This window comes from Trichosurus vulpecula, chromosome 7 (assembly GCF_011100635.1).
Source record: "Trichosurus vulpecula isolate mTriVul1 chromosome 7, mTriVul1.pri, whole genome shotgun sequence".
Classification (NCBI taxonomy): domain Eukaryota; kingdom Metazoa; phylum Chordata; class Mammalia; order Diprotodontia; family Phalangeridae; genus Trichosurus; species Trichosurus vulpecula.
In genome coordinates, this window is record NC_050579.1 from 33,027,209 (window position 1) to 33,039,413 (window position 12,205).

Here is a 12,205-nt window from a genome sequence, read left to right on the forward strand (position 1 = left end):
GATACAGCCCACAGGAGCCAGCCCTTTCTCCACAGAGGGCAATGAGGGTCTGGGGAGGTGGGAGAGGATGCTTGCCATCTTGCATGCACCAGCAGTCAACATGGAATATGTGTCTCACAGACCAAGGAGATAAGCCCAGGAAGCCATACCTTCTTACAGTCCTGGCAGAAGACCGAGGAGCTGCCCAGGAGGCCCAGGGGCTCCCCACACAGGAAGCACTGGGAGAGACCATTCCCCATCACGTTCTTCCTCATGTTCTCCAGCCGCTCGACCAGCTTCCTGCAGCACAAAGAGGGGTTAAAGAAACAGGAGGGATGGGATCTCTGCAGAAGTTCACCGACCACACCACTTCCCCACTGCCAAAAAAACACAGGTCCCTGCACTCTGGGCTTGTGGCCCAAATTTGCCTTCAAAGGGAGGGTCCCCCAGAAAGGCAGCCCCAGTGACAGCACTGAGGAAGAATTGAGTGGAGGGGAAGAGATAGGCAGTGAGACCAAAATGGTCTTTACCTGGAAGCCTGGTTACCCTGGAAAACTAAGGAGAACCAAGAAGGCCCCTGCTTCTCCCCTAAAGTTACTCTACTTCCTCTCTAAAATTCCACCATTTGCCATTCATTCCTTTCAGGTGAGGGGCAGCCTAGCAGAGTGGCAAATGAGCAAGCCTCAAAGCCTGGAGGACCTGGGCTCAAGTCTTAACTCTTGGGGCATTCCAGACATAGAGATAAACAATGAAAATCCCCAGAGTTGGGAGATGGAGGGTCTTGATCAGGGAACAGCAATAAAGCCAGCGTCACTGGACTGCAGACTATGTCGGGGGAAGGGGATCTAAGGTATAAAAAGACTGGAAAGGTAGGGGAGGGAGCAGGTTACGAATGGCTTTGAACACCCAACAGAGTATGTTCTATTTGATCCCAGAGGCAATGGGGCCCCTGGAGTTTATTGGGTAGGAAAGTAACATGGTCAAGAGCTGCACTTTGGGACAACAACTGAGTGAAGGACTGGAATGGGGAGAGACTTGTGGCAGGCAGAACAATGCATAGGCTATTAAGAGTCCAGGCAGTAAGTGACTTGTCCTGGATCTCACAGCCAGGAAAGTGTTTGAAGCAGTATTTGATCTGGCTGACTCTTCCAGACGCCAACACTAATGCTCCAACCACTATGCCACCCAAGCTGGAGAGGTAAAGGCCTTCCTCAAAGTACCAGGACTAGACAGTGTCAAAGCTCAGGTCCACTGGCTCTCAATCTAGATCAATCCCCTTCATACCCCAGCTAGGAGACCCACCCTCAGCCCCAACCCCAGCCCAGATGCCCACTGCTTTTACCCAATTCTCTGCTGCTCCAGAATGTCCAGCTTCTCAGCCCTCTGGATCACCTCCAAGATGGCCTCCACTTCAGCAGCACTGAGACTCTGACTCTTCCTCTGTTTGTCTGTCTGGTACGTATGCACTGACCATCCACTCTGCAGTCTGGGGAGGACAAAGGAGAAAGGACCATAATGCCTGCCATCTTGGATCCACCTTTCTATGGCTCCCTACATGGCTGTTCCCCGGCTTCAGAACAAACAAGGGTTAGATTGAGATGTTTGTCAAGGCAACTTCTAGCAACAGAACGTAGCAATGGGGGAGGGGAAAGAGGACCAGGAACTGAGAGGTCCTGGGAGCATAACTAACCCACAGGGTGTGAGGGAACCTTAGGGATCATTGAAGAGAGACGGTGTAATATAGAGTCGAGACTCTGAGTCAAAGACCCAGGTATGAATCCTGCCTCAGACACTAGCTGTCATGTAAGCTCTCTGGGTCTCCTTGTCATCCTGTGTAAAATGAGGGTCTGGGACTCAAGGAACACGAAAATCCCTCCCTGTGCTGAATCTGGGACGATCCTGTGATCTACTCCAAAGAGCCTAGGGAGATAAAATTATTTACCCAAGGTCACACAGATACTTTAGAGCAGAGACAAGATTCAGACTCGGGTTCTTTTCCTCCAAATCCTTCCAGTACCCCCAATAAATCAAAGAATCAAGGAATCTCAGTTAGAAGGGGCCTCAAAGGTCATCTACAACTGGGGTCACTGCACCTGAATAAGAACCTCCAACAGGGAGCCATTCATCTGCTTGAAAACTTTCAGTGACAAGGATCTTACTGCCTCCCAAGGCAGCCTATTACACTTTCAAAAGCTCTAATTAATGGTTAGGAAGTTTTTTTTTCCTGACATCAATTCTATACTTGCCTATATTCTATACTTCCACACCCTGATCCTAATGCTTCCCTCTAAAGCCATGCAGACCAAATTGAAACCCAATGACACCGTTCAGATACTTAAAGAGACCTCTGGGCCATTCGCCATCCTGACTGCCTTCCTCTGATTGCTCTCTAGCTAATCAAAGTCCTTCCTAAAAAGCAGCCCCCAGAACCCTACTTCTAGTGTGATTATAGGGCATCTAGTCCCGGCTCCTGTTTTAGTGATGAGGAAACCAAGACCCAGAGAGTTGAAGTGAATCACCAAGGCAAGGATCAAAGCCAAATCTGGCTCTTTTCCATTAAAACATCAGGTGAATTCTAGCATGGGCCATACCAACAGCTTGCTATGCGACCTCAGGCAAGTTCGAAGCTACCTTTAACATTAACAAAAGTGAGACCTTACAATACAAATCGGCTAAGAACCCAGACACCTCAAGGGGAGGTCTCTAGAGGTTCAGAGGGAAAAGAGCTGCAGAAACAGGAGAAGGGGAAAGAGGCAAACGGAAGGGAGCTCATGCTTATGGAAAAGGAAGATGAGACTTGGTGGTTTTCTTTCCATCTGTCTGGAAGGTGAGTGAGAGGATTATAAATATGTATAATATGCAAACACTTCTTTATAACAAAAAAGTCAGTGAGGATAAAGTGAGCTCCAAATGTACAGAGCACTTTGCAAACCTAAAGGGCCAAGCAGAGCTAGAGGCAGAGGAGTAGGGAGGAAGGGGGGGAGGGTAGATTTCAGGATGTCCTAACAAGGGATTGCAAGTCGGTGGTAGGTCAGCATCGAGGTTCTTCTCAATGCTGTCATAGAAACAATCTGGGCAGCCCCGGCCTGAGAGAGGCATCGTTCCAATTCAATTCAGCCAGCTTTGATTTAAGTTTATTATTTATTTATTTGTTTAAGGAAAAGCTGTCCCAGGTACATTCTACTTGTCTGCTCTGTGCCAGGTGGTATGCTAGGCAGTGGGGATACAAGACAAAAGGGAAGCAGTTCTTGCTTGGGGCTTATAAGTGGAAGGGTTAAGGTAGGGGACAACATGTACATAGACAAATACAATATAGATACAACATACAATACAGATACAAAATAAACACAAATATACAAAATAGACACAAATACAATATAGAAACAAAATAAACACAAAAGAATTTTGCCTACGGTAGCACTTATAACTGGAGAGGGGGGAGAAGGCGAGGAGGAATCAGGAAAAGCCTTATGTAAGAGGTGGTACTTGAGTTGAAGAAGGAGCCTAGGGGGCTCAAGAGGCAGAGGCAAGGAGGGAGAACATTCCAGGTATGGGGGAGTGTCTGTGAAAAGGCTGGGAGATGAGAGATCAGTAACTAGGCTACTTTTCCTGAAACATATGATGCAGAATAACGTATAACCAGTCTGGAAACACAGTACAGAATCAGATTTTGAAGGGCTTTATACATAGCAAACAAAAGGATCATTTTAACCCAGAAGTAACAGCGAGCCACCAGAGTTCCTTAAGTCACATGGACAGAACCGTGCTCCCAGAAGGTTGTTTTAGCTGTGGGCATGACGATTTGGAGAAGCAGAGAGGCTGGAAGTAGGGAGGCCGGCTGGGAGGACATTAAGATAGCACAGGTGAGAGGTGACAGAGACAGACCGAGGGTGGTGGCTATGGGTCCTCACTTTCCCCCATGCCACAGAGCCAACCCATTGCTGGATCTTGTTTCTCCTTCTACAACATCTCTTGGCATTAGTCCTCTTCTCTCTCCTCACTAGTTCTGGCCTTCATCACCTCTTACCTAGACTACTGCAATAGCCTCCTTCCTTACTGGCCTCCCTGCCTCCCGCCTCTCGTCTCTCGTCTCTCCTCTCCCATCCAACCTGCACACAGGGATTCTCCTACAGCACAGACCTAACCACGGCCCTCCACTGCGCAATGAATGCCCCTGGCTCACTGGTGCGTTAGCAGAAACTCCTCTGCCTGGCCCCCCATTACACATTATTTCGCTTTCATGCGCTCTATAGTGCAAACTGGCTCCTTTGCTACTGCAGAAAACACTCAATCTGCCATCTCTGAGCTGTCCCTCATGCCTGGGGTAGCCTCTCTCCTCATCTCTACCTCTGAGAATTCCTACCTTCCCTTAAATCTCAAGTGCCACCTCCTATGGGAGGGCCTATCTGATCCCCCAGCTGGCGGTGCCCTCCATCACCTTGCATCTATATATTTTACATATGTGTGTATATACGTATATGTATATGTACGCATATATATGCGTGCATGTGTCTATAAACATATATAATATATACACATACATGCATCGATTCCATATATCTATAATCTATATGTATGTGTACATATGTATATGTACACATTATATATGTATGTGCACACGCATATATATGTGTGATGTGTCTATATACATATATAATATATACACATACATGCATCGATTCCATATATCTATAATCTATATGTATGTGTACATATGTATATGTACACATTATATATGTATGTACACACATATATATACACAATATATGTGTGCATGTGTATATATCCATATAATATATACACATACATCAATTCCATATATCTATAATATACATGTACATATGTTTATATGTGTGTGTGCAGATACATACACACAAACACACACGCACACACGCATGCACATCGATTCCTCCAACAGAATGTAAGTTCCTTGAAGGCAGGGCCTGTTTCGTGTCAGTCTCTGGGTAAATGCTTACTGACTGAATTGCATTCCCAGGGCCTGGCATACAGTAGGCATCTAATAAATACTTGTTGATCAGTTGATTTCTTTATCCTGACTCTAATTATGAGACCAAACACAATGATCAGGGCATGAGAGCATAGTATCCTTTAAGGTTTGTGAAGGCTTTACATAGGTTAACTCATTTGATCCTCTAATTAAAATTTAAATTAATTTATATAAATTTATATAAATAAATTAAAAATTAAATTTGATTCTCAATTAAATTTAAAATCCTGTGGGAGAGGTACTATTATTACTATCCCCATTTCACAGATGAGAAAAGTGAGGCTAAGACGGAATAAGTGGCTCAGGGTCACATGGCGCAGGTCTTCTTGACTCCAAGTCAAGCTAACCGCTGCTCCATCTGAGTGTGCCTGAAGCACACACATGACAAGTCAGAGGATCTAGGTGCAAATTCTAGCCTCTGCCACTATCTGTCTGTTACAGGTTGTTGTTGTTTGTCTTTTGTTTTCAAAGAGGACTGATGACATCACCATGAATTGGATTTAAGGGAGGCAGAGTTGTGCAGAGTTGTCAGCCTAGATCCCTCTTCCAGGGGCAGGACAAAAGTCAACATGGCTGGAGATGGTCCAGGGGATGACCCTGTCGTCTTTGATGCCTGACCAAGCTCCAATGACCCTCAGGATAAATTGTCCTCATCCACCCATTCTGCCAAAGGAAGTCTCCATATGTTTGGGGTAGATATCTCCCCAACTCCCCAACGGCTTTGAGGCCCTTGGGTTACCCTCAATCTGGTTTAGCTCCTCTGCCAAAACAGAGGCGTGGCCCCTGCTACAGCTCCTTGGAGCCACAGGTTAGAGCTGGCTGGCAGGTGGACACCAAAGGGGGATGAGCAGCCCTGAAAAGGGCTCAGCAGTCTTCACACCAGAGGTGCTGGCCCTCCCGAATACCCCATCCACCTACATGTTCCAGGTATATGGAAAGGGTGTGCCAAGCTGGGATATGTTCAAGAACAGATTGCTAAATTTTCAATGTGACCATTTACACTTCTGAAACTGGCAAGCAACACAAATCTGGGCTTGACTTATTCTTTCGTTGGCTGTCTGGTCTTAAGAAAGTAAAGGATAAAACGTTAATAATGCCAATTAAATATTTCCCTTTATACCCTTGGTGCCAAATGCTCCCCTCCCCAGAAAAACGCTTTCACATTTTCATTTAACTACAAGATATATTCTTTTAGTTTTAAAGTATGGACTGCTATATTAGGCTTATGTTCAAGTAGTCATTTCTTAAATTTGATGAATAAGAACATCTTTTCTGATTGAGTAGTCGATAAATGTTCACCTTTTTAAAAAATGCAATTCCTTAGGTCAAGGGTGGGGAACCTGCGGCCTCAGGGCTACATGCGGCCCTTTAGGTCCTGAAGTGCATCACTCTGCCTGAATCCAAACTTCACAGAACAAATTTCTTTGGATTCAGTCAGAGGGATGCACTTGAGGACCTAGGGGGCCACATATGGCCTCGAGGCCACAGGTTCCCCACCCCTGCCTTAGGTATACACCTGGATGAAATGTACTGCCTGTGCCCATGCTTTCTGTGTGGCCTCGGGCAAACAATTAGACCTCTCTGGGCCTCAGTGCCCTCATCTGGAAAAGGATGGGGTTGCACTAGATGACCTCTACAATAGTTCCCTCTTGCCCTACTTGAGGGCAGACATCGTTTCCCTATTCTCTTGGCATCCCCAGGGCTGAGCACTGTGCCTTGTGCACAGGGCAGGGTTAAATACAAACAATCCTCTCTGTTACCTCCAACCTTGGAGGGCTAGGACTGTCTTTCTTCTGTCTTGGCAGCCCCATGGCCTAGCACATAGCAGGCACTTAACAAATGCTTGTTGAATTAAAAGGAATTTAGCCAACCAACCCAACCATGTAGAACATAAGCACTGTCAGGGGAGGGGCTGTCTCATTTTTGTCTGTGTACCCCCAGCCCTAGCACAGTGCCTGGCCAAGAGGGAAGGTTCCATAAATAGATACTGAACTGAACAGAACTGAGGGATCCTTGAATCTATGTCCCTGGACAAGGTAAACTGAGGCCATAAGTGCTGTGCTGGGGGTCAGAGGTGAACAGGGCTGGGGGGGGGGGCTGGCTGGAGTAGGTATATTGTGAAGGGAGGAGGAGGGCATAGAAGTGCCAGGCGCTAGTGGCCTGAGACCACTTTCCATCCCTACCAGGCATCCAGCCCCAGGAGAGAAAGATGAAAAGACATTTGCAGCTCTAAAAGGTGTGACCGGCTTTTCTTCACTGCTGCAGAGAGTGAGAATGGAGGTGGGGGCGGAGAGAAGGGGAGAGGAGAGAGGGAGCTGCCCCAGCTTCTGAAAGCTCAGCTTGACATTAGGAGAGAAGGCCAAGGAAACTTCTCCCAGAGCAAAGGGGCTGATCTTTCACCAGCTCTCCATCTAAACAGAGAGGAAGAGGGAGGGAGGAAGAGAGGGGAGAGAGAGGAGGGTAGAGAAAGAGGGAGAGAGGGGGGGAGAGGGACAGAGAGAGAGAGAGAGGGAGATGGAGAGAGAGAGACGGGGAGAGAGAGAGAGACGGAGAGAGAGACAGAGAGACAGATGGAGAGAGAGACAGAGAGAGACAGAGACAGAGAGGGAGCTGCTCCAGCTTCTGAGAGCTCAGCTCAAGATTAGGAGAGAAGGCCAAGGTTACTTCTCCCAGAGCAAAGGGGCTGATCTTTCACCAGCTCTCCCTCTAAAGAGAGGAAGAGAGAGGAGGGAGGGAGGGAGACAGGGAAGAGAGAGGAGGGTAGGGAGAGAGAGGGGGGGGGAGAGAGTGAGAGAGAGAAGAGAGACAGAGACAGAGAGAGAGAGAGAGAGAGAGAGGGAGGGAGGGAGGGAAGGAAGGAGGGAGGGAGCTGCTCCAGCTTCTGAGAGCTCAGCTTGAGATTAGGAGAGAAGGCCAAGGTTACTTCTCCCAAAGCAGAGGGGCTGATCTTTCACCAGCTCTCCATCTAAACAGAGGGGAAGAGAGAGGAGGGAGAGAGAGAGAGGGGAGAGAGAGGGGGGTAGGGAGAGGGAGACAGAGAGAGACAGAGACAGAGAGAGGAAGGGAGGGAGGGAGAGAGGGGGGAAGGGGCAAGAGAGAAGGGGGAAGGAAAAGGGAGAATGAACAAATGAAAGAACGAATGCAAAGCTAAATGCTCCTCCCAAGGCGCTCACATTGGGACAGGGGAGATGAGCCATATCTGTTTCAGCTACAAGTCAGATAGAACTAGTCCTTGGGGTGCAGTAAAAAGGAAGCGAGAGAGGAGGGAGTGGAGAAAGGGGGGAGAAGAAAGGGGGAAGGGAAGAGAGAGGAGAAGGATAGGAGGAAAGAGCAAATGAAGAAGGAGAGGGGAGAGAGAGAGAAACTAATACAAAAGAGAGGTTAGAGGGAAGGAGGAAGGAGGAAAGAGAAAAGAGAGAGAGAGAATGGGGGGGGGAGAAGAGAAAAAGACAAAGGAGGCAAGGAAAAGGAGAGAACAAAGAGAGAAAAGGGAGAGAACAAAACAATGGGAAGAGAGAGCAGAGCAGAGAGGAGAGGAACTGAGCCAGCCCAGGCTCACCCAGGACTCCATCCTCCTCTGCAGTCCTGCAGGGGGCAGGGCTTGGGGGTGGAAGCCAAAGGGATTTCATTGAGGAAGCAATCCTAGGGGGGTGCTGGGTGGCCAACGTGCTGAATCGGTGGCAGAGATGTGCCCAAATGCTGCCTCTCTTTCCTCTCTCCACTTGCTATGACTTCTGCTCCTGACAACTGATGATTCTGCTCCGTGCCCCCCTCCCCCAACCCCTGCCCCGGTCCCCTGCTGCCTGGCCCTGGCATGGGGACAGTGTCTAATTAAGAATTCCCTGTGTTCTCTCTCTGTTTTAGAACCCCGTGGCACACTTGGTTGTTTTTGTTTTGGTCTAGGTCCCCAGCGGGTGAGAGTGCTGAATGTGGAATCAGGCAGACCTGGGTCCAAATACTGCCTCTGAAACGTACCAGCCACGTAGCTGTTTACAAGTCAAAGCCTCAGTTTCCTCACGTGTCAAAAGGTACCTATCTCTACCTCATATCATTATGAGTCTCAAATAAAATAATGTATGTAGTTCGTAAGCCTTAAAACTTGGTAAAATTGGTTATTATTAGAAAGTCTGCCGTGACACAGGGCATTGACCTCTGAGTCAGAAATAATAGCTAACATTTATATACCACTTTAATACATTTATGGCAGCTAGGGGCATCATAGTGCACTGAGCACCAGGCCTATAATCAGGAAGACTCACCTTCCTGAGTTCAAATCCAGCCCCAGACACTTCCTAGCTGCGTGACCCTGAGCAAGTTACTTAACCCTGTTTGCCTCAGTTTCCTCATCTGTAAAATGAACTCAAGAAGCAAATGGCAAACCACTTCAGCATCTTTGCCAAGAAAACCTCAAATGTGGTCATGAAGGGTCAGACAAAACTGAAAACCAACCCAAGCTTAATACTTGCAAAATAATCTAGACATATTATCTTCACAATAACCATGTCAGGCAGGCACCATTTTTACAAAGGAGGAAACTAAGGCTGAAATTAGTGACTGGCCCAGAGTTTCACAGCTAGTAAGTGTCAGGGAAAGATTTCAGCTCAGTTCTAACTCAAAGTTCAGGATTCGACCTACTATGACCCCTAACCTCTTGGGCTCCAGTCCCACTTCCAACATATGATGGCTATGGGACAAGCCTCTTGGCTTGCCTATGGGCCTGGGCAAGTCTCTTAACTTCTCTATATCTCAGGCACCTTCCTAAGATGATAAATCTCAGAGCAGGTGCTGATTTATATTATAGACAGAGCTCCCAACACCAATAAAATCATAGGTATGGGCAGGGGTGTGCTAGTTAATGTTTAACAACCAGCTTTAAACACAGAACACACTTTTAAGTTTAAACTGTGTTGCTAACATTTTCTCTGTCACTTTCTTAAGCCTAGACAATCACAAAACAATAAATCAAGCCCTGACTTTGTAGCATTGGCTTATTTCTGAGATGTAAATGTTCACAATGGAAATTTAACAATCAACTCTCCCCAAAGAGGCATTTTGATCTGGCTCAAGCACACCTCTGAGTAGGGACCCAAAATTATTATTATCATTGCCATCTCACTGAGGAAGGGATCAGGGTGGCAGAGATCCTGACAAAGGAGTGTCAGGAGGAGAAGGGAAAAGCCAGGAAAACCAGGAAAGCAAAAACTGGGGGCACTCACTTGGCTCGGAGGGCAAGCTGTCGATCATTGGGGCATACCCACTGGTCCTTCCCACTGCCAAAGATGGTGTCAGCCATGGTTTGAGGGGACTGAGAAAGGAGCTGGTTGTCACATCTGAAAGAGAATGGAGGATGGGGGGGGGGGGAGAGAGCAAGAGACAAGGTCACTGAATAGGTTGTGAGTGAGCCAATAACCAGAAGTGAGGAACAGCGTGCTGGAGGCATTGGACATCTGGACACTTCCAGTTCTGATAAGGCCACCTGTGTGTGTGATAAGCAGCTGCCCATGTGACATGGCTTGAAGGATACTGGAAATGCCCCATGTCCCCTGATATCTCCCCTCGCTGATACCCAGAACTCTACCATTACAGATTCATTCCTTTGTTTTAAACAGTCCTTTCTTTAGGATCTTTTTTTAAAAAGGAAATACTTGACAACTACAAATAAATAAAAATTTAAAGATAAATTATTAAAATAAAATAAAAAATATAAATATTTTAAATAGCTGACATTTACATAACACATTAGCATTTATGAAGCACTATATATCATTATCTCATTTGCTTCATGAAATTAATTTATTCCTCACCCCATCTATTCATTCATTTAACAACCATTTATTGACCAAGGATTCCATGAGGGGAGACAGAGAATGCTAACGATAGCTGACATTTATACAAAGCACTTTATTGACATTCTCTCGTCTGGGCCTCACAACAGCCCAGCGAGGTGGGTACCACAGGTCTCCTTACTCTCACTTTACAGTAAAATGAGGCTCAGATAGGTTAAGGGTCATGCTTATGGTTCCACAGCTAGAAAGAGTTAGAGCCCAGTGTTGATTGTATCAAGTCGCCATTAGCTCGGCTTGTTGGGAATTCATCAGTTTCCCAAGGGAGAAGACGTACAGTTATCCCTTCCACATCAAGGGGTTAGGAGCAAAAATGTGGAAAACCCACATAAAAGTTGTTGGCCCTCCCTTTGTACCAGAAAAGTCTGAATTATTATGGTAATAAAAGATGAAATATGTTGACATTATATATTATTATACATATATTTTATGCATTTCGGAGTGTCTAAACTTTTTCTGCAGCTTCCATAAAATTACCCCAAAATTCCCATTTAATTTCTTATACTGACCCACAATATATTGAAACCTCAATGGGGAAAGTTGCAATGTGGAAGGGATGACTGTACTAGTTTTGGGGGAAGAGGTTTCTAGAATGCCAAAGGGAAGTGGGAAGGTCTACAGAACAGTCACAGAGGTTCAGAGCCTAAAGAATTCATCTAATCCAACCTCCTTATTTGTTCACTGACTTGCCCAGAGTCACACAGGTAATAAGTGGACAGTGCCTCCAAAGCCTGCGTCATGTTGTCTCCCTCCTTTCCAAGGGGGATGCTGAAATTTTACTTTCTAATGGCCCTGAGCAAAGGGGTGGAGGTCTGACTCAGGCCAGGAAGCATATGAGCAGAAGCTAAGCACTACGGTAAAGCACACAGTCAGCTGCTAAAAACTGGGAGGTGGGGAAAAATAGACACTGTGACTCAAAGGCAAGGGAAGAGAATGAGCATTTATTAAGCACTTACTATGTGCCAGGCTGTTTGTACTATGTACTGTGTATTAAGTACTAGTACTATGTACTAAGAGCTTTACAAATATCATTCTAATCTAAGCTACTAGAAGGAAGCTTAAAGGCCATCAAGTCCAACCCCCTCATTTTACAGATGAGAAAACTGAGGTACACGGAGGTTATGTGACTTAAGCAAGGTCAGACAGCTATTGTCTGAGGTGAGATTTGAAAGGGAGGAGAGTGGCCTGTCTTCAGTTTTCTTTTACCTGATCAGTCAAAAGGAGGCATCATGGGCTCTTGCTCCTCAAGGGGACAGAATCACTTACCGGCTCCCCATACTAGAATTGTTGAAGTGACCAGGATGCCATTTTGGCTTGAGCATCAAATACAAATACAGCCTGGTTCTGATTCTGATAGTTCTCCACTATCTGCTCT

At 46.4% G+C, this 12,205-nt stretch overlaps 1 protein-coding gene across 4 annotated transcripts in view; it reads right to left on the reverse strand.

The window, feature by feature from the left end:
- RPH3AL (rabphilin 3A like (without C2 domains)) overlaps positions 1-12,205 on the reverse strand; it is a 169,573-nt gene that overhangs the window by 125,302 nt on the left and 32,066 nt on the right. For all 4 annotated transcript variants that reach the window (XM_036769264.1, XM_036769263.1, XM_036769261.1 and 1 more), the window contains exons 2-4: positions 10,204-10,317; positions 1,322-1,465; positions 150-279 (exon numbers count right to left, since the gene is read on the reverse strand). In XM_036769264.1, the coding sequence (XP_036625159.1) occupies positions 150-279; positions 1,322-1,465; positions 10,204-10,280 (351 nt within the window). In that variant the 5' untranslated portion in view covers positions 10,281-10,317. The remainder of the gene's footprint in view (positions 1-149; positions 280-1,321; positions 1,466-10,203; positions 10,318-12,205) is intronic.